General features: G+C 39.2%; 5 protein-coding genes across 8 annotated transcripts; 1 reads left to right on the top strand and 4 right to left on the bottom strand.

The window, feature by feature from the left end:
• Nucleotides 1-143: 143 nt before the first annotated feature.
• On the bottom strand, nt 144-2,615 carry LOC111497140 (mitochondrial amidoxime-reducing component 1). The gene is made up of 8 exons (XM_023147812.1): nt 2,385-2,615; nt 2,028-2,177; nt 1,719-1,895; nt 1,442-1,530; nt 1,294-1,358; nt 1,032-1,134; nt 560-670; nt 144-462 (listed from the first exon to the last, which is right to left on the bottom strand). Exons 1-8 carry the CDS (start codon nt 2,467-2,469, stop codon nt 337-339), a joined length of 906 nt encoding a protein of 301 aa, XP_023003580.1. The 5' UTR covers nt 2,470-2,615; the 3' UTR covers nt 144-336.
• Nucleotides 2,616-5,759: 3,144 nt separating this feature from the next.
• LOC111496956 (protein FAR1-RELATED SEQUENCE 4) lies at nt 5,760-9,508 on the bottom strand. Of its 4 annotated transcripts, none has more exons than XM_023147543.1 (5): nt 9,308-9,508; nt 9,196-9,246; nt 6,758-9,027; nt 6,599-6,652; nt 5,760-6,137 (listed from the first exon to the last, which is right to left on the bottom strand). In XM_023147543.1, exons 3-5 carry the CDS (start codon nt 8,813-8,815, stop codon nt 5,988-5,990), a joined length of 2,262 nt encoding a protein of 753 aa, XP_023003311.1. In that variant the 5' UTR covers nt 8,816-9,027; nt 9,196-9,246; nt 9,308-9,508; the 3' UTR covers nt 5,760-5,987. The 4 variants fall into 4 exon arrangements, with proteins under 4 accessions (XP_023003311.1, XP_023003310.1, XP_023003309.1 ...); XM_023147542.1 differs by having other exon boundaries at nt 6,758-8,998; XM_023147541.1 differs by having other exon boundaries at nt 9,196-9,508.
• Nucleotides 9,509-9,928: 420 nt separating this feature from the next.
• Nucleotides 9,929-12,404, bottom strand: LOC111497220. Its single transcript, XM_023147944.1, has 2 exons — nt 12,087-12,404; nt 9,929-10,192 (listed from the first exon to the last, which is right to left on the bottom strand). The coding sequence occupies exons 1-2, from the start codon at nt 12,304-12,306 to the stop codon at nt 10,050-10,052; spliced, it is 363 nt and encodes a 120-aa protein (XP_023003712.1). The 5' UTR covers nt 12,307-12,404; the 3' UTR covers nt 9,929-10,049.
• Nucleotides 12,405-12,735: 331 nt separating this feature from the next.
• On the top strand, nt 12,736-14,116 carry LOC111497119 (transcription factor MYB13-like). Its single transcript, XM_023147782.1, has one exon. The coding sequence runs from the start codon at nt 13,054-13,056 to the stop codon at nt 14,038-14,040; it is 987 nt and encodes a 328-aa protein (XP_023003550.1). The 5' UTR covers nt 12,736-13,053; the 3' UTR covers nt 14,041-14,116.
• A 3,329-nt stretch (nt 14,117-17,445) lies between these two features.
• Nucleotides 17,446-21,180, bottom strand: LOC111497120. Its single transcript, XM_023147783.1, has 3 exons — nt 20,964-21,180; nt 20,706-20,843; nt 17,446-17,784 (listed from the first exon to the last, which is right to left on the bottom strand). The coding sequence occupies exons 1-3, from the start codon at nt 21,052-21,054 to the stop codon at nt 17,768-17,770; spliced, it is 246 nt and encodes an 81-aa protein (XP_023003551.1). The 5' UTR covers nt 21,055-21,180; the 3' UTR covers nt 17,446-17,767.
• Nucleotides 21,181-22,020: the final 840 nt, after the last annotated feature.

Below are 22,020 nucleotides of genomic sequence, written 5' to 3'. Positions count from 1 at the left end.
ACTACTTTAAATTACAAATAAAGATATGAAGATCTAAATCTATATATAACTCAATCAATACGAGCATCAGACTTGGGGGGAAAGAAGGGTGGATTTTACCCGAAATAAATTTCAATAAGAAAGTAGATCTCGAGGTTGAGTGGCTATATAGATGCAATTCGTACCCCCTTTTATTCATGGAGATCATATTTTATATTTTAGTGTCATGAGTCTCAGAGGAAACACTGGGATACAAACAAGTAGCATCCTATTTACTTTCTTCATATTTGGCTACTACACTACTTTTACCCAGAAATCTTCCAGATATTTATTTTATAATTCATAAGCTTACGGTATTCAGGCGACTGCTTCCGCTACAGAGGAAACCTTTCCCAGCATGTTGACTTTATCTCCCACTTTTATGATTTTTCCCTTCCCTTCAGTTACTAAATTTTTCCACACCAAGTTCTGGCCAAAGAAAATCTGGCAAATCATACAAAAACAAAAAGAAGGAAGTTCATTTGTGAAGCATTTTCCAAAAACAAAATATATGCATCCTACTTTCAGATTCAGTTCTTACTTGTCCCTTCTGTGCATGCTTTGGACGCAGGACTGTGCCGGACCTGATTTTCTTCAGTGTTTCATTCGGCTCAGGTCCTGCAATTCCAGTCTCTTGGTTTATTGAAGGTACCTGAACACAAAAGAGTATCTTTTTCAGGTGCCAATTTTGTACAAAAAGCAAAAATCAGTATATGTTGAATCAATTCATACGTCCGACCCTTGCGTAAAATGCATTTCCTTAACTCATAACTTTCTACCTGATATTTCTTTATCACCCCTTCTCACGTATGTATGCACTGTTGGAGGCCTTAATCCATCACTTATCATATATGATATGCATGGGCACGCTAAAGCATAAATTCCCCCAAAACTAAATGCATGTGGGGAGTAAATCATAGACAAAAGTTCTTTTTCTTTCTTTTTACCACTGCAAAAGTTATGGAAAACTAACAAAGAAGTCGTAGAATATTTTGGCATGACAACTCCAATACCTTGCAGCGGGCGCATAGCCTAACACACTGAAATATGAACTTGTCTATTCCGATTTCAGTCCACAAATCCTCGGAGAATGGTTCACAGCCATCAACAAGAATGCTAGTTCAAAAAAATAGAAAAAAGTAAACGCTTAAAAGAAATAAATTAATCATATATCAAGATTTTCATGTAGCATTCTCAATGAGACAACTAAGAAATAGCATTGGGGATCCATACTGTAACGGGAACTATGGACATTTAGAAAAAGGAGGGCCATACTTGGGTCTAAAGCGGTTAATTGATACGGGTTCTTTGAGCACTTCATTCAAGGCATCCAAAGATCCCTGCAAAGTGCAAGAGAGACATTGGAGTTAGTTAGATGCACGGTCTGGGAGGGAAGAACAATCAGACTCAATAGTTTTTAAACCTGAGATATCAGCATGTACGGAAACTGGTCAGAAAACATGATTTGGTGTCCAGGACCATAGTCGGCATTCACTTTCCTTGACTGTGAAGCTGAAGAAGACAAAGCAACAAAGTAAGTTGAACATGCAGCTCTGAGATTTGATAACTTATGACAAAGAAACAATGAGCCCATTGATTATTTTAATATACTGAATCATTCCCTTTATTTAACACACACTAAGACACTGAATGACATTCCCAATTTTACATTGCACGATTTTCCAAATGGAATTTCTGACCTGCATTAAAACGAACCAACCGACAGGGTTTTCCAAGATAATCTGAAAACCACTTTGATGGAGCTTCTCCCTCATCCAGTGCAGAGCCAGACCATTCCCAAACAGAGACACCATCTGTATTCTCCGGCGGTTCACGCAGGGGAACCTTTAAGACATCCATTCCAGGTGCTTTTATGACTGCAAAACCAGATTTGCTTGGTTTACATTGAAGGATAGAGCTGAACATTTTCAGGATGACAAAGTTTCAGGCAGTAAGATGCGAAAACAGAAACAAATAAAATTGTAAAACAGAAACAAATAAAATTGTACCAAGAAAAGAGGTATCAGACGGCTTCCAATCTTCCAAGAATGCATCGTTCGACAGCTCCACCTCGACCAGAGAAAGCTTAGGTTCAACTCTCTGAGTGTATGCCCTTCCTTTATAGTTCACAACCAACCATTGACGGTCCCATCGAAATCCTGCGTACCCGGCCCGAGCCGTCAATCACAAAAGAGAGAAGCGAGATAACTAAGAAATGCTAATTTGGAGATACTTCCCTGTCGGCATAGAATGACAATCCAAACAGAAAAAATAGAGACATATGGGGCAGCCTCTTCATGAAGATTGTTAGTAGAGATTGAGTGAAGCGTTTAGAGGGAGAAATGAGATGGGTTGTTGAGGTTTACCAGTAGGGGTAAGAGGTGCTTGGGGAACTGAAATACCGCCGCATGATTTGATCGGGTAAATGAAAATTGCAGAGACGTTAGCCATAGCTTCCGAAGGAGACGAGCAGACGACGACAACAACAACAACAGTAAGGATGATTGATTCCACAGCCCTTTCTTCCTCTTCCCGCCCTACGCTAAGCTTACTGTCCTACCTTACCGTCCTTATCAAAAAAATACCGACAATATTCTTTCCTCATCTCTTTTGGGTTTATTCATGCAAGTAGATGACTCATCTCTTTTGGGTTTATTCATACACCGGGGTAAATGACATTAAATTGTCATATACGGTATGTAACTATCTACCGGAGATGATTATATCAAACTATAAACCATGTTTGATGGTGTATTTCTATATTCTTTGTATTCTCTTAGTAGATACTTGAAGTCAATCATATAAATTCTTTAGCTAATATTCTCTTTATATTTTCTCTATCTTGTTCTTTGTGTTCATTTAGATTGAGTGTGTGCGTTGTTATGCGATCCTAACAACTGGTATCAGAGCTAGGCGGAAGTCACCACGATATATGAAGATGGAAAGTTCAAAGATTAGAATTGAGAAGTTCGATGGATCCGATTTCGATTTTTGGAAGATGCAGATTGAAGATTATCTGTACCAGAAAGATCTTCACGAACTCCTATTGGGGTGAACCCGGATACCATGACCACAGAACAGTGGAAGCTCAAGGATCGACAAGCCTTAGGGGCTGATCCGGTTGACGCTATCCAGAAAAGTGGCGTTCAACATCATCAAGGAGAAGACAACGTCAGATCTGTTGAAGGCGCTGTCGAATATGTACAAAAAACCATCAGCTATGAACAAGGTGTATTTGATGCGAAGATTGTTTAACCTACAAATGTTTGAAAGTGGATCCGGTGTTGATCATATAAATGAATTCAATATGATCGTAAGTCAATTGAGTTCGGTGGAAATTAATTTCGATGATGAAATTAAAGCGTTGATTTTGATATCATCTTTATCCGAGTTGTGGGATACTGTTGTTGCCGCAATCGGCAGTTCCCAAGGATTTGATAAACTAAAGTTTGATGAAATTCGAGATGTAGTTCTCAGCGAAAGTATTCGCAAACGAGAAATTGAAAATTCATCTGGTAGTGCTCTCAGTGTTGACCAACGGGGAAGAAGTAAACTGAAGGGCCCAAACAAAGGGCGATCAAAATCAAAGAACCGAGAAAAAACTTCAAATAGACCAAACGTAACGTGTTGGAATTGTGAAGAAAAATGTCACTTTCGAACAAATTGTATAAGACCAAAAAGGAAGCATAATCACAAATCTAGAAATGATGATTCTATAAATTTAGCATAAGACATTTGGGATGCTCTAATCCTTAGCGTGGACAGTTCGATTGAATCCTGGATTTTGGATTCAAGTGCATATTTTCATTCGTCTCCAAATAAAAAGTTGTTCCGGAATTTCAAGTCTAAAAATTTCGAGAAGGTGTATCTTACCAACAACAAAGATTTGGAGATTAAAGGAAAAGAGCATGTCTGCATAAAAACTCGAACAGGAAATCAGTGGACATTAAAGGATGTCAGATATATTCCTAGTCTCAAGAAAAATCTGATCTCTATTGGTCAGTTGGACAACACAGGTTATGCAACAAAGTTAGGGAAGTGTTTATGGAAGATTACGAAGGGTGTTATGGTGGTAGCACGTGATATAAAATCTAGAACTCTATATACCATTGCAAGGTGTATGAACATGACTGCTGTTGCTGAGAATGCTTCAAACTCAAGTCTATGACACAATAGACTTGGACATATAAGCGTGAAAGGAATGATGAAGTTGACTGCAAAAGGAGTTTTAGAAGGTCTGAAATTTGTTGATGTGGGTCCTTGTGAGAACTGCATATGAGTAAGCAGGAACGAGTTAGTTTCACAAGAACTGCTAGAGAATTGAAGAAAGTGCGGTTGGAAATGGAACCAGATGTGGAGCATGGTTCCAAGACCACAAAGCAAGTGGGCGTTGAGCTTGAGTTGCAGGGAAACTCACCTAGTAATGTTGTAGCAAATACTCATGAAACTCCTGAGACTACTGCTCAGAAACCAGATATGGAGCAAGGTTCCAAGACAACGAAGCAAGTGGAAGTTGAGGTTGAGTTGCGGAAAAAATCACCTAGTGATGTTGTAGCAGATACTCAAGAAACTCCTAAGGCTGTTGCAGAGGAATCAACGGTAGAGCAAGTGACACCTGAACCGGTGTTGAGAAGATCATCCAGTACTATCAGAGTACCAGATATGTATGTACCTTCATTACACTATCTATTGCTGATGAAAGGGAACCAGAGCCCTTTAATGAGGCCCTACAGTGGGAGGATACAACCAAGTGGGAGCAAACCATGGATGATGGGATGTCTAGGCTTCAAAAATGCGTTGTACTGAGGCTGAGTATGTGACAATAATTGAAGTTGAAAATAAGTGTCATACCGTTGGTGAGGAACCCGGTCTTATCATTTAAAGACAAAACACAGACAGCGATATCATTTCACTTGCAAGTTAGTGAAAGATGGTGATGTGTTTGGAGAAGATAGAGGGTGCAAAGAATCCAACAAACATGTTGACAAAATATGTTGATATTAGAATACTGAGGTTGTGCAAAGCCTCGATTGGTATAGTGCAGTGAAGAGATGCTCATTATCATTTGAGAATGAAATTCTTGGTTGACTGAATCAGTCTACCCGTGATAGAATTGTTAGGGTTTAGGGTTTAGGCAAATGACATATTGAGTAAATTGTCATAATAAATAGCTGTGTATAGTAAAAAATTATATACGATAAAGCTATATGGTAGATAAATAGTAAATAGTTAAGTATAGTAAAAAGCTAATAGTTAGATGTAAAAACCTATATACGGTAATGGTTATATCTAGCAAAACTATATATATAGGAAGTTAAACCATACATATATCCAGAGCTATGTTTGTACTTTCTTTCTATATTCTTTTTATATATATAAATCTATATAAATCTATAGTTATGGATTTGAAAAGGTACTTTTTATATTCTCTCCTTCTATATTCTCTCTTTCTAATATTCTTTTTGTAAATCTTTTAGTCAATATTTTATTCCTCCCATTTTCTATCATGTTCTTAATCTAGCAATATTTAGTTTATTATTATTATTATTATTATTTTGATCTAATTTCAAAGTAATTATAATGAGCAATTCGACGTTGTACATTAACTGCCCAAATAATATACTCGCTTATTGATAGTTGAATGCCCAGTAAATCAGGTTACTTATTATTACTAATATAGCAATGGGTGGGTGGCACCTGCCAAACGAAGGCGACCCCAGACAGCAACTAAACCTTGGTGGTATCCTGCAACATTTTTCTTAAAAAGAACCCAAACTCAAACTAAGTTGTAGCCGTTCTAACGATGAGGAAGAGAACCAGAATGCAGAAATGAGGAATGGAAATATAGACTGATGCAACTGCTCATTTCTAGAACGGGCTACACATGTTGGAATTGGGAAACTGTTCTTAATTAGTTTTGCTGCATACATACATTCTCAAGGAAGTTATAAGGTATACATTTTTACGCGTCATCGAGGATGAAGACTCTCATGCAAATGTGCAGAAGACATGCTGTGAAACTGTGTTGGTGTCACATTATGAAGCAGCGTTGGCACCATGTTATGCAATTGCGTCGGTGATATTCCATGTAATTGGATTGGCCGCATATCGCTCAACTCCTGCAACAAATATGGAAAGAAAACAACATGAATCTCAATACCATGTACCTATTCTCAATCTCCTCCCTACAAGAAAAAGGGTCCCTAGTATGCATAAATATATTTCTCGGTAGCAAACCCAAGGTGGTAAATGCCGGCAATAACAAATATTCTATACCACATGTTGCTGGTATTAAGGTCACAATTGGCTTAATTATTTTTCTACCTCACCTAAGCTATTAAGGTCAATGGGCACTTTCAAGGTCTATGTTTATAACACATTCATCAAAGAAACCAAACACATGTTATTTAGACGGTTAGACGTACTTGGTGCCTGAATCTTGAATTATTTTAGTTCAACAATATTAAAAGAAACAAGCCCTCCAGGACAGAATATTTAACATGATTTTTCTTTTCAGAAAAGTTATGATGCTAATCAAAACCTGGTTCTGAAAATAACTTCTGTCAACATTACAGCTTACCAATTGATTGAAGTCATCCTGGGATCCAGCATTTGCATCCAATGGTTGAGATACCTGACATATATATATAGCCAATTCAAATTAGTCCTCAGTATTGAGTATGAAATACATCAAAACTAACTCAAATTTGCATGAACATATAAAAGCTATAATGATCACCTTTCCATTTTTGCTGATTTCATTGGCTGCAGGTTCCTTGCTCGACCCCGCCCTCTTAGGATTCTGTTTAGCATTAATCACTTTAAGATCAGGTGAATTCTCAACAGCTAAACTGCTGCTGCATTGGTTGTCCTCCTCGATACCAAAAACAAGAATTCCTGAGTTGTCAGGCCTCACATCATTTTCTGCAGAATTACTCCTACTCACAGTTGCACATTGTTTCAAGGCTTCATTAATTGCCGAAAGTGCAATGTCATAACTCTCCTGAGACAAAGACCCTTCTTCACCCAATATTATAGCTCTTCGACAAAGGTCATTAAAACGACGGACCTTACATTGCACCTCATCCAACTTTTCGTTAATTGGATTCCTGCTCGTAGCAGTGTTAGTCCAACGCTGCAGTACATATTTGGATGGTATACTGAAAACGCCAGACATTTGGAGAACAATAATGGCATGTCTACAGAGGAAACCTTTATATTCAAATGAGCGGCAGGAGCAATATATATCTGAATTTGAGTGACTGCATTCGACAACATAATTCTGACCATCTTCAATGTCTTTGACAGTGTATGTCGTAGTAGTTGCATCTTCAGTTTCTTTCTTAAGATGGCACGCAGCAGCTCCCAAAACCTCCATTTGAAATTTTTTAAAGATTTCATGCGTATATACTAGTGAAACTTGTTTCTCAAATGGAGATGGAGACTTCAATTCCGGTGTATCATGCCAAGCATCAAAATTTGCCTTTGCTTCTTCCTCATATCGATCCTCAAGAATGTCTTTATATCGCTCTATAAACTCCGTCAAGGATGTTTCAATCTTAACATATTTGTCAAAAAAAGAGTTCAGACTTTCCATGCGTGAAGATTTGCATAAGCCAGCGAAAGAAACGTCTCTTGCAAAAGAAGGCACCCAATAAGCACGATCATCATACAAATATTGCATCCACTCAACTTCTCTAAGACTAAATCCATCGACCAATTTCTGCCACCTCTTTTCGAACTGTTCCTTAGTCCATGACTTAAAAACACAGTTCTTGAACTCCTCCATAAAACCCTCATGCCACATGCTTAAAAATTCGAGATTTTTTGGAATCTTTTGCAAAATATACCACAGACAAAAGTAGTGACGTGTTCCAGGAAGAACTGCCTCAATGACTGCTTTAATATTGGTATTTTGGTCGGTAAGCATCACCTGTGGTGTTCGTTCTCCCATTGCTATGTACCATGTTTGTATTAACCAACTGAATGTATTAACTGTCTCATCTGCAATCAGTGCACAACCAAGTAAAGTAGGTTGAATATGATGGTTCACTCCTATGAAAAGAACTAATGGTAGCTTATACTTGTTTGTGAAATAAGTGGTGTCAAATGACACCACATCTCCAAAGCGCACATAATCTTCCATTCCTTTGCCATCAACCCAGAACACATTGCGCAACTGGTGCTCTTCATTCAAATCAACTGCATAAAAGAATTTTGGATTCTCTTCCTGCATATGCATAAAAAGTTCAAGCAGAATCTGCGCATCCCCTGATTCTAGGACCAAAGTGCGGCCTTTATCGTGTTGGTTTTTCACATAGCTTTCTAAACAATCAACATTCTGATAAGCACTGAACATTTTTGACATGGCAGTTAAATTCTTTCGTCTCCGTATTCTGACATCATTCTTGAGTAGATCAGTGTTTCGGTGGCTTCTAAAAAGGTGAACTTGAGATGGTAGAAGCTCGTGATTATGATCTTTTACAAAACTATAAACATACCATTTCCCATTCTGTTTTCTCTTTACATGCATGCTCGCCTTACAACCAATTTTTGGTGAGGGTCGTGGGTTGATAGCATCATCAGATTGTTGCTTATTGCCATATCTTGTGCATGAAAATTTTGCATCAATAAATTCCTTAGATGCCCTAGAACGACGGCTACTCAATTTGGCAGTTCCAAAGCCCATAGTCTTGGCGTAGTCTCTATAGAATGAATATGCATTTTCATGAGATTCAAATTCCATGCCAGGGCATGGCTCTGTCATAGAACTGCACACGATCGCATTGGAATCCATAGTTGATGAAGAAAAAAATTCAAATCCACTTCGAATCCACCATTAATTTCACCTCTGAAGGCACTCAGAGATGACGTAGTATTTATCATACAACGTCCCACATATGCAGTAGAGGGTCTCCTCCCATGAAAGGAGAAGAAGGGAAGTTGTGTGTCACTGAGAGGCCTCCCATTGATAAGGCACCTAATGGGGGGAGGGGAAACGAGATATACCTTGAGAAATGCAATTATAGGAGAGAAAAATGTCATTTATAAGGCGAATTAGGAGGTAAGCAGAATGAGAGAAAGAGAGAAGACATCGAAATCACAGGAAAGGAAAGAAAAAAAAAAAGAAAAGCGACGCAAACATGAAGAGAGATCGCAAAATAAAGAAAGGAATACCTGCTCCGCTTTCCATGGGGCAGCCAGTCAAGAGTTCCGTCGAGAAGGCGTCTAAAATTAGAGAAGGGAAAGTGAGGGATTGGGATTGGGAAGAAAAGATGAAAAATCAAACCTAAATCAGGAGGAAGGAGGAAGGATGAAGATCGCGGCAGCTCCAGAAAATTTGGGGAAAACCAGAAGCAAACCAGATATTTGCAAAATAACAACTCAGCTCCCTCTGATTTTCAGTTTTCGGGACAACTTCTCGCCTCTTCGCCTTCCTTGCTTGATTCGCTCATCGGTATTGTAGGTTTTTATTATTTTATTATTATCAACTCGAACCACATAGGTAGAACTCAAACCACTGTCATTTCCGATGCTCAATGTGTTTCTTTTTCATTACCTAATCTCATTCCTTTTTTTTTTTTAATTAAAAAACTAAAGCTAAAATAAATACTAAAATAATTAATTTTTGGTTAAAGTGAGATCGATGTCTACTTCTTTTAAATTTGAATTTAAATTCTCATATCAAAATTACTTTTAATATTTATTCTTGATATATTAATATTCTCAATTAAGTCTTCCATTAATAATTTTGTTAAAACTTTTTAATAATAATTTTAAAATATATTAAATTAGAATGATTTGAAACCAAAATTATGAGGATTCCTGTAAAGTCTTGGAACAGCGTTTGGCCAAAAAAGTGCTAGAATTGGTTGACCTGTTATAATATATGACCAAGTAAACAGAAGAGTGAGAGTAAGAAATAAATAATTAAACTAGAAGGGTTAACCAAATGTCATTGAACTTAATACTTAATACAATATAGTTAAGCATTGGGAGAGGCCATGTATCCAAGTACAGTGGCCACGGGACTAGATGTGGCGATTCCTCTTGATCTTGCACTTACCACGCCGCTTGGCCTTCCCGACCTTGAATTTCTTTTTGGATTTCTTGCCAATCCCACCAACAGCCTTCAGCGCCATCATGCTTTCACTGCCATCATCCATCTCCACCTCTGTAACACGCAATTACAAACAAACAAACAAACAAATGAGGGCCTCCAATCCAACAACTCTATTCTCAAGGCCTAGTAGAGTGCCAGCCAACAAAACCACTTCATATTCTTTACTTTTACAGAGAACTCAGCTCAAATTAATAGTTTCAACAAGTAATGAAGGTTTATTATTGTTCTTTATGTTTTCTGCAGCTGCCACCATTGGAGTTGGAAAGACCCTTTCCAGATTTCTTCTCAAAACACCCCATCCCCATCCAACAGCTTAAAACATAACTCTTCTAAAATTTTAAAAACAAACCCTAGTCTCTCACACACGAGAGGAGTATCACAACCATAGTATGAAGAGAGTAGGTTGTGACCCTCACACCATGACAAGCAAAGGGGCATCCCTCAAGAGACGCCCATCCGGCCATATGCAGGCCAACATAGAAGAATGCATGATGCGATCGAGGAGGACGATGCATCATCCAACACACCACCACGCAAAGTGGGCATTGAAGACATGTTGAGACATAAGCATAACAGAGACATCAGCATATACATGAAGGACAAGATAGGCTTGTTGAAGGGCCGAGTAGGGCCACAGGCCTTAACCTCAAAAGTCGGGGTTTCGAAAGGAATTTGGGCATGCAGTTCAGGAGTTAAGTCCATCCATATGAAATATGAATGCTCGCCAAGTTTGGTGTCAATCGGACATTGGACGGACAATGCACGACACCTCACCAAAATCATGTCTACACCTAGTAGAATGAAAATGGCTCAAAATGTACTATAGGGGATACCATGGTGTTAGCTCTCCACCACTCCTGAGCCCTGTGGCCTAAGTGAGCTACCCTGTAGCACATACGTGTGTCACAGTGTGGGCGAGCGTGCCGAGACGAGTACCGGACAGCACGGGTGTGCCGGTATTGCGCCCTAGCCCGCGTGTTTGAGGTTACTACATACACCCGCTATTCGGGACGGTATCCGTAAATGACTCGGCATGGGCATGGGAGGGCCTATGCCTCGATAGAACCCGGATGGATGGATGTTCGGGAAGTCCCGATGAGACGAACGACACGCGAGCCCATTCTCGATGGCATGACCGAATGAGTTATGATGGCCGACGACATCTCAAGACTCGAGATGGCGTCAAGACATATGGACCCTATCGATGGGGATCGAGATGGCACAGGCGGTGTATGTGGTTGAACAAGCTTGGATTCCGCACAAGCGATGTTCGATTGGCGAAGACAAATCTCGCCTAAGGTCCGACGAAGCCACAAAGCCGGGGCGAAAAATACATATGGGGCATAATTCCCCTTAAGGCTAGTCGTGAGCGTGTATAGATTACGACGACGCACGGTCAAGAAGTTAGGACCGTGACACTGAGCTCATAGGAAAGCACAATATAACAACACTTAGCATTAGGCTTCCTTTAGTTTTCATGACAAAGGTTTAGGGTCATAATTACCGAGAGAAAGGACCAAAACAAACATAACTAGCTTATTAAAAGGGAACATTTTTAATACTTCATACTGTACGACTAATATGACTTATACATACAAGATGATAAAAGAAGTTGCACTCACCTGCCTAAAGCATAAAATAAGAGTTGAGTTTCAGAAAACGAAAACCAAGTGTCATCGAAAAGGGAACGGAATAATTGCATATTGGAATCGAGCCACATTCCTTCTACACTACACCACCGACTGCTCTCTCGTTTTGATTGTACAACATGTGAGTATAGAAATAATTTTGATATCGAAATTCGCCGTGAATTGAGTTGAAGAGAATGAAAGAATTTTCATACAATGAGATGAAAAACCACTAAAATTAAAGCCATAACCCAAATAATGAAAAAAGAAAAGCAAAACGAAACATGTACAAGTAATAAAAAGAAGAAAGGGGGTACCCATAGCAGCGTCGGCAGCGGTTGAAGTAGAGGCTGGTGCGACGTCCATAGTAGAGATATTGGTGAAAGGAGAGGGACGCACGGGAAGCTTAGGGGCAGCAAGAGCAGCCTGTTGAGCAGCGAGCTTCGCAGCGTCTTTCTTGTCGTAAATAGGCTCAACCATCTCTCTCCTGATGGCTCTCAGCCTCTTCTCTCTCTTGGACCTCATGGATTTCGCCATATTTCTTCTCTCCGATGAGCTTCTTCACGCTCCGAGTCCGGGTGGCTTTGATTGATTGAATGATTGCGTCTGCCCACCAAGTTTAAGCCTCTTCAGAATTTAGGGTTTTGAGAGGGAGGGGCAGAGCCTTGTTTATGGGCTTTTGAGATTTGAATGCCTTGGGCTTCTTTGCAGTTTTGGACTTCAAATGGAATGGGCCTCGTGGGCAAGGAGGTAAATAACCATACTTTGCTATTTACAAACACTACAAATTTGAAAAGAATTTAAAATAATATTGATTTAAATGCGTGAAGGATTGTTGATATCTTGTTTGGTAATTAACCACAATTGACTCATGCGTTACAAGTAATGAACCCCACAAGTTTTGAGCTGCCTGTGATAACTTCTGTTTTGGTTGACGTAGGGGCAGGAATTAGTTGGATTATAAAAATTAGTTAACCATGCACAGGGGAAACACAAGTCTTGTGGGTAACATTAATATTTATTTATGTGAAAAATGTGTAGCCATAGATGTAGGATGAACTTGGAAGAATAAAAATTGGTGGTGAAGTTTGTCCCAAAACCCATTAGGCGTCCCTTTCAGGAGATGGGTTAAGATTAATGAATGGTAAGTATTGGATGCATCTATAATTAGCCACAAGTAATGTGTATTCCTCTAGAATGTCCATAAATTAATTAGTGAAGGGTGAGAATACTAAATATGGTTAACAAGGAGGAGAGGTGGTAGTAGGTATTGATGAAGAGAAGATGGGGCACCACAGCTGCTGCACCAAGGTGAAGGTGAAGAGAGGGCTGTGGTCTCCGGAAGAAGACGAGAAGCTGATGAAGTGTATAAGGAAGATTGAGGGGCAGGCTTGTTGGAGCCGGGTGCCCAAGATGGCGGGGCTGGACAGATGTGGGAAGAGCTGCAGGCTGAGGTGGATTAACTACTTGAGACCTGACCTGAAGAGAGGGTGTTTCAGCGCGGAGGAGGAAAGGACCATCATCGACGTCCACCGAATCCTTGGGAACCGATGGGCGCAGATAGCCAAGCATCTCCCCGGCAGAACCGACAACGAGATCAAGAACTTCTGGAATTCCTCCATCAAGAAGAAGCTGCTTGCTCTTGGCCTTGATCCCAACACCCACAATCTCCTCCCTGCGCGCCATCAACAGCAGCAGCAGCAACAACAACATCATGCTGCTGCTGCTGCTGCTGCTAATAATAATAATAATATGAATGCTTACGACGATCATTATCAAATAATAGGCGACGTTGTTAATGGCAGCTACGTCTATAACTCCAATAACTACACCTGGTTGGAGGAGCAGCAGCAGCAGCAGCAGCTTCAAACTGGGTCTTCTTGTTGGGGTGCACCCATAGTACCGGGCATGATGAATTGGGAATTGTTTGAGAGTGGATGTGGAATAGTAACGGGGTCATCCAGTAATAATAGCTTAGACTGTGATTTGGGTATGATGATTGAAAGGGAGCGGTTGCGGAGGATGTGGGAGGATGAGGAGGCTGATGTGGGTGCATTAATAATGCCTCTGGCCACTGAAGAGGCTGCGGGAAGTGTAGTGATGCAATCGCAACCTCAACCTCAACCTCACAATAATCACACTACTACTGCTGCTGCTGCTGCTGCTGCTGAGTTTAAGGATTTGGATTTTTATTTCGAGGAGTCGGCAGTGATACCAAATCCAAATCCAAATCCAAATCCAATCAACTTCAATTCAAATTTGCAAATATAACTTTCTTTTCCAGTTTCATCTGTTCCCACTTACCTTGTGTAATGTACATTCATTCCAATGCTTTATTTTCCCTTTATGCATCTTTACTCACTCCTAATTACCCTGTTTCTTAATTTTGTAACACTCACCATCATCACTAAACTTCACTATTAAATATAATTAATACCTAGGTTTTGGAGTGTTGATATCCTATCTCAATTCCAAAAGGAGAATCTTTGAAACAATGACAATAAAGAGTAACAAGGATATAATTAGGCAAGTCCAAGATACCCTTCCAATTGAGAGTGATGAGAAAAAGGAAGGTAGTTGGTAATGGGAAGGTTGTTGATGCCGTCCCCTCAACCATATGCTGGCGAAGGGCTGGAAAAGACATGCATGCCCAATGGTCAACTTTTACGTTCATGGGTGATGGAGGCCATCTTAAGCTGGAAGTTTCATAACATTTATCCTAATATTTGGTCGCTTTCCAGTCCTATTTAGGTAGAACAATGGTATTGACAAGGCTGTTGGCTTTTGGACTGACAAGAAAAAGCTTCAACAACACTTGGGGTTATCTTTGTGGATGATTTGACAGCTTGTGTCCTCTCGATGGGCTGTCTTTTATAGTAGCGGGGTGCTCTTCATTTTTTGATAACACTTTGCCCAAAATCAACTGTGAATCAAAGCTTTGCTTTAAGTGAACTTCTGTTACAAATTTGAAAGAAATGTTATGATAATGGATTTTGATGTTTGACTCAAAACAGGCTTTATGGAAAGTTTTGGTTATGATGAAAAGTGATGGAATATAATTCCATTTCTTCGGTCATCTTTGTGCTTTTACAGATGTAGCAGAAACACCATCTCTTGATTTTCTCCCCCCNCCCCCCCCTTTAAAAGTTTGAACCAATTATGGAATTGGTCCTTGTAATCTTATGAAGGTAAGGTTAGAGAAAGAGTGGGTTATTTTGGTAAATGAAAAAGTTGAGAGAAAGGGACCCTTCACATTCACTGTTGCCTTGTATGCCGATGTCAGTACTCGACTTTACACGCAAAACCATGCTTGGTGGATGCATGGAGCGTTTATCAAAATCCACATAGCTTGCCTTGGGGATCCCTTATCCTGTTTTGCTTTTCCCTTTTCATTGAGGAGGTTATTTGCCCCACACAAAAACTAGCCTAAGAATAATTTTGAATAACTATAGATATAAGCCATGTTAATTTAAATATAAATTCAAAGTCGATTTCTAGTGAAGATACAAATGGTATAACAATTGTAACTCTTTCAGTAAGATGTAGTTCAAGACGAACAAAAATGAAAATTAGCAGACATGTAACACCAAAGTAAAATAAAAAAAAGAACATTTTAGTTTTCAGTGGTTTCACCCCTGCCCAATACCCATCATAATGTCTCCTCATATCTAGTGTTCTCTAACTATCCAATGTGATCATGCTGAGAGTTTGTCAACTCAATAAATGAGCTAAGATTTGGCTTCGCAGATTGCCTCTGCCTGGCCTCGCTCAGCGGCAATGACCCCTTTCTCTCTACTCGGACATCACATTGCAGATAATGTTGAATGGGTGTGGATGAATACACGCTTAGAGTATGTGATGAAATCCCGCCCGTAAGGAGGTAATTAAGGTTGGACATGTTAAGGATGGATCATCTATTTGAAATGGGGTTTGGACCGCTTGGGACTTCATGTTGGCGGGCATTGAAGAGGCTGTGTTGGTGGCATGACCTCAGTGCACCAAAGTGGAAGGTGTTGGACGTGGCTTTGCCTAATTTCCTGCAACCGTAACCTGCAACTGCAAGTTTCATGTTTTTCCTTTTGAGAGACGACACAGAAGAAGCCATACTACTACTACTCCTGCTCTCACACTCGCACACGATACCCCAAACCAAAACCAGACACAGGACGGCCGTGGGGCTAGGCATGAATACGCCCATGTTTCTAAAACCAGCACAGCAACAGACTCGCTTATAATGCCCCTCTCACACACAGACAACTCACAATACAAGCAATATATGTTACAAGAGAGAGAGAGAGAGAGAGAGAGAAAGGTGAAATAATAAAAAAGAAAAGGCATGCAAGACGCGTAGGACTTCTTTAGTAATCTTTCATTGGAGGGATGCTTTATACATGTTGTTTATGGCTTTGCTTTCTAAATATTCTCTCACACAAACAGATACAGTGTTTTGCTTTCTAGCAATTAGCCGACTCTCAGGACTTGCTGATGGGAGATAAGAGGAAAAAAAAAAAAAAAAAAAAAACAAGGAACCAATAACAAAGCCAAGTTAAATAATGGCATACAAGCTACTGAACCCACTGGTTACTATACGTCTCAAAACTTGTACAGCTGAAGACTATATTTTATACTTTGAATAGCAGAGCTCAAACACAGTACGCTTTTTTCTTGTGTCTTTAATTAGTAATGGAAATTCTTTTCGTGGAGCCATTATTAGGACGACACTTGCAAAGGAAATGGCTTTAGTTGAAAGCTCCCTCTTCCCCAATCCCATTGATTAAACACTTTATATTTTCGTTGGATTGGGCATTTGCACATGTGGCTAGATATAAACTCATTTTCTTGTAGCAGTTATATCGTATGATTAAGAGTTATACCGTAGATGGGGTCTTTTTTTTTTTCTTTTTTTTTTGGATAAGCCAAAAAAAAAAATGTGTATATTTCTTATCTATTAGAGTTCAACAACTTAAAGAGTGAAAAGATTCAATCTCAAATTTTTTAGTCAAGGCCATATATCTTAGATACAAGCTGACAGGAAAGCCAAGAATATCTTATGCGAGTAGGGCAAGAGAGTATATTAACCTTGCCAAAAATATAAATACTTCCACCATTGTTGTTGCAAAGCCCACCTAAATTTTAGCAAATCCAGAAGGAAAAAATGGTTTTAAAGATAGATCCGCAAAAGATCAAACCATCAATTTTTGCTATAACTATTAGTATTTTATCTATAATAAATTATATTTGAATCTGCAGAAATCCACACTAATTGCTTTCTGGTAGGCATGGCATTTCAAGAGATGCAACTTTTGTCCAAAAACAAGGAAAAGGAAAATCAGAAACAAACTTAAATTCTCATTACTCTACACTTACTAAGTCATGAAGCTTACTCCACGTAAAAGTTTAGGTGGAAAAGAAACTTGTCCAACCATGGTCAAGGTTGTATTCCCATTGCTCTGACAGTCTCATACGTGTTTGCTACATAGACAAATAACCAGATCAGTTAGCCTTTCAAGGACTTGTACACACTTGCTACTTAGAATTAACAACCCCCAGAAAGTTTTATCCAACTCCGTTCTATCATCTGAAGAAACATAACAAAAAGTTTTCATATGCCATGGCTAGATTTACAAGAATGCAGACGTCGGATAGCAAGGATGACCAACTTGGACGTCTATGAAATGGAATTAAGTTAAAACTTAAGAGGGAGAGAGCATCAGCTTATAATATTACACAAATGGTAATTCCTTATTATTTCAGAACTTAAACAGTACCCTTCCTATTTAAGTTTCTGTTGAGCAGAAACAAAGGAGCTACCCAACAAAGGCTAGGAATGTTCAAATATTTCAGAAAAGTGCGTCCATAACTGACAATGAGGCTCAACACAACCTCATTCTCTGAAAACATGGGTGACTTATATTTAAAAAATTGATAAAGAAAAACAAAAAAGTGAACACAGTTGACTTCTTATAGAAAAGCCGCATCCATAGCAAGGCTTCCACAATCAATCGTCGTCGTCATCTGCAATTGATGGAAAATTTACCTTAGAAATACACAGAGAAGGTTCATTAAATTACCAAATAGAAAAATAGAAAACGCTAAAAAAAAACAACGCAGATAGAATGGTATCCTCGGCAGCAAATGGTAGAATAAGAAAAGCACGTTACAACCCTAATTTTTTTTATTGAGAAAATCACACTAATCTTAATGACCCACACTATACATTTAATTTGAAATTTCAATCTTATCGAATTTTGGGATTTGCTCTAATGCTCCCCAAATAGCAACTGCACCATTTATTTAGATGGAGACGTCACTAGGCTGATTCAAATTTACACACAGACAAGCCTCCCTGTACAGAAGAAATGAGGAAAAAAGATTTGGGGAGAAGTAAATTCCTACCCCTCAACCAAACTGATTGAGCCAAGTTTGACCTAAAGATCACAACTTATACAAATTGAACAACAAATTCAAGTATATCTACTACATGTCCTTGTTCTTTGAGCCCAATAACATAATATACTCGATTGGAAAGCTATTTAGGGACTTCCATTGAAGGGAGCAAACAATTCCGATGGTTGTCATCTTGTGAACTGAAGGAAGGAACAATCAATGAATTGGGAGGTTTGCCATCGGTATTTTAAACAAAGAACCAAAAACTTCTTGCAAAGTGGATGTGGGGATTTCATGTGGAAAAAGAAGCCTTTGAAAGAATGTCGTGGTGACAAAATATGGCTCCACCAAGTTAAGATCATGGACGGGGACTTTTCTAATCACTCTCCAGAGGCCCCAAAAATCTAAATATTAAATATCACTATGTCAGGAGCCTGTCATATCCAAGACCAAGAAGTTCTGTGGACAGCGGTTTAACCACCAGCTTGTTGTTTAGAAGTAGATATAGCTTCATATGACCCTCTCCACAAGACGTTCCCGAGGCTTTTGAATCTAACCAGAAAAATACACCCATCAAAGGGTCTTGGAGCTTTTGCACACAAACGTGGGATCTCCACTGTAGGAGGCTTTCACAGAGTAAGTATATGTGAGCCCTTGGTAAGATAGTTATAAACTTAGAATTGAGGATAGCAAGTAGCAGTGTGCAAAGAAGCATCTTTGAGGGAAGGAAAGACACACTTTTTCTTAAACTAAAGTAGCCATGTGAGCCATAGGACTTGAATTTCCCCACATGGATATCAATTACTCTTTTAGGCCACTGAATTCTGGCGGATCTTCATGAGGACTGCATTTATACCGTGGCCAACAACTGAAGCCTAAAAAAACCAACTTAAAAACCGACAACAGTAAAACGAAACTAACTAAACTAATCAAGATTAATCTATGTGATTAATCAAATATATCAAGAAACTACTGCCTTACTCCAAGTGAATGGTTTAGAGGAAAAACAAACTTTGGATAAGGCATCAAATTCCCTCGTGATCTATTCAGATAGAAAGAAACAACAGAACCCTTGTAATGTATGGTTCTAGAAATTGTACTGCACGTGATTTCTAGTCGGAAATCTCTACATGAGGATTTGTGTATCTAAACTAGTCAATCTATCTTATTAATTGCAATGGGGAGTTTCTATGTAATTGTGATCTAACACAGAATTAACGAACCATTGGCCCCAAAATATTCCAATCCAAGTACAGATGATTATCCTCTTCTGATCCTTCAAAAGTTATAAACATTGAAAATGTCCTGCGGAGAAAACTTATAAAGGCTAAATATATTCCTAAATAGGGGCCTGGAAGTATATAAAGAAAAATCAAAACCTCATCACCAATCGAATTCGCCATAGGACGTGTGATGGAAGAAGCACATTATTATAGACCGACCCATATATTGAAAACACCATGCTAGCCTTGCAGTATAAACTTTCGTAAAGACTTTCTCACGGTAAAAGAGCCACGTCCGAAGAAATATGGAATGTTGTCAACAAATTTCGGGACCTAAAGCTTGGTATGAACCTAAAGGATGACGAAGCAACGGAATTGGCCAAATTAAGTCTCAACCTTTCCCCAGTTGTATTGTCAAATGAAGTAGACTCATTGGCTTGTCTTTCCAGTGTTGACGGAAGCTTCTCTACAAAATCTTTGATGATGGACATATGGGAAAAAGAAGAACCAATAAATTCCACGCTAGCAAAGACAATATGGAAAGAAGATCACCCTAAAAAAGTGAAGTACTTCCTTTGAGAAATAGCACATTAAGTCATGAGCACAAATGAAAATCTTCAAAAAAAGAATGTCTTGCATGACTCTATCTCCAAATTGGTGTTTATTATGCAAAAAAAAAAAAAAAACGAATCACAAATCCACTTATTTATATCATGCACATGTGCTCAAAATTTCTAGACAACGATTCTCAATATCTTTGGATGACATCTCACATTTCCTAAGGAGGTATAGGATCTATTGGACACAGCCTTAACATATCATCCCTAAAAGAATGCAAAAACCCTACTATGGAAAAACCTCATCACTGACTTTTTTTTGGAAATTGTGAAAAGAAGGAAATCAAAGAACAATCGCAGAAAAGACAGATTTAGAAATTGTCTAATATTTTTACTTCAGTTATACCTCCCAAATGGTAAATTGGGGAAGCCTTTTAAAAAAATCATGGATACTACATCCTTTTGTAAGCTTCAATCAATGGAATGGAATTGTTTCTTAAAAAAAAAAAATCATAAAACATTGACCAAACCGTACAACCACACAAAACATAACGCAGGAAGTGGCACAATAAGTTTATATCTTGGTGGCGGAAAAAAATGAGACGATATTTGTTAGGCATGAAAACCTAGCGCTAATCGGCGGACTAGATAAATGAATAAGAGCGGCAATCGAAATTTGCAATGGTATAAAAGAAATGACAATGGTAGGGGAGCAAAGGAAATTTAAGAGGAACGGTAACAAAATTAGATGATAGGAGAAGAAAAAGACCAAAGTAACGGCGCTCGTTGGCAGCTTTGGCCTTCTCGAGCATCTTGTCAAGGTCCTCCTGGAGCTTAGCGTCCCATTTGACGAGCTGATTGACGAAGACGGCTCCCAATCCCATTCCAACCACGTGCTCCCAGGGATCTGCGAAATAAGAAGATGGAGTCAATGATAGAAATCGAAAACAGTGGAAGAGATGTGAAGAATCTGATAGGGAAAGGAGAAGGTTAGGGTTTTTGTTTTTGTTTTCAGAGATGGACGTACGGCGCATGTAAGGGAGTTTACGGAGAGCATTGGAATACATCTGAGTGCCAAGCCCCAGAAGGGCTCCGATCATCGTCGCACTCCATGCCATCTTCTAATTAAATCGAATCGACTGTGTGTTGTGTTGTTGACTCTTTGGCCGGAAGCGCGATCTTCCTCCCTCCACTTTTCAGTTCGCTGTATAATTAAGCTTCAACCCTCCGGACTTCTTCTTATTAATACTTTTATTTTAGGAAAATATAACATTTAAAATAATTTTATATCGTTAAATATTAGAGTTTTGAAAAATGGAATAAAAATATACAATTTTGATTGGTTAAAATAAATGCATTTTAAGGAGGGTGAAGGTTTTCGTGAAGTTAGGAAGGGTGAGGGTATCCATTATGGAAAATAAACATAATAATAATATTGGGGAATGGAAGCTAATTAAAGTTAATGCTTTGGTTAGTTGAAACTTGGAAGGCCAGTTAAGCCGCAACCAAAGGGGTTGGTTGCTTGAGCTCCTCCCGCGTCATGCCCTGCTGAGGCCTCCCTCCCTCAACGGCTGAAAACGCTTCCTCTTCATCTTCTTCTTCGTCTTCTTCTTCTTCTTCTTCACAAGGCAGAGACAGAAACATATGTGTTGGTTAATGTGGTTGGTCAGAGTTATTTGTTGTTCCTATTTTGTTTGTGGGGATCGTTTCCCATTCCGTTGGTGGATCCTTAATTTAGGCTTACGCTTTCAGCCTGTGCCACTGATTGCCATTTTATAACCCTCAAAATGGTGTTTCTCTCCTCATTCCATTCCCATACCCATTCCCTTACCATCTCATTCCCATTCCCACTCTCCTCGTATCTTCTTTTTACCTCTTCTGGATTGGTTTCGCATATTTCCCTCCCAACCCAAAATTCATAGTAATCATAATAATCATAATAATAGTAATACTAATTCCCTCGCCCCACCTTCTTCTTCACCTCGTCCTTCCATGAGGTGTTGATTATTCATTGCCCATCCTCCACCCTTCCCTTCCCTTCCCCCCTCCCTTCCCCTCCCTTCCCTTCCCTCCCCCTCCCCCTC

The sequence above is a fragment of the Cucurbita maxima genome, unplaced genomic scaffold (assembly GCF_002738345.1).
Source record: "Cucurbita maxima cultivar Rimu unplaced genomic scaffold, Cmax_1.0 Cma_Scf00023, whole genome shotgun sequence".
NCBI classification, from domain to species: Eukaryota; Viridiplantae; Streptophyta; class Magnoliopsida; order Cucurbitales; family Cucurbitaceae; genus Cucurbita; species Cucurbita maxima.
The sequence above is the reverse complement of the archived record's forward strand: the minus strand, read 5'-3'. Positions and strand labels throughout refer to the sequence as shown.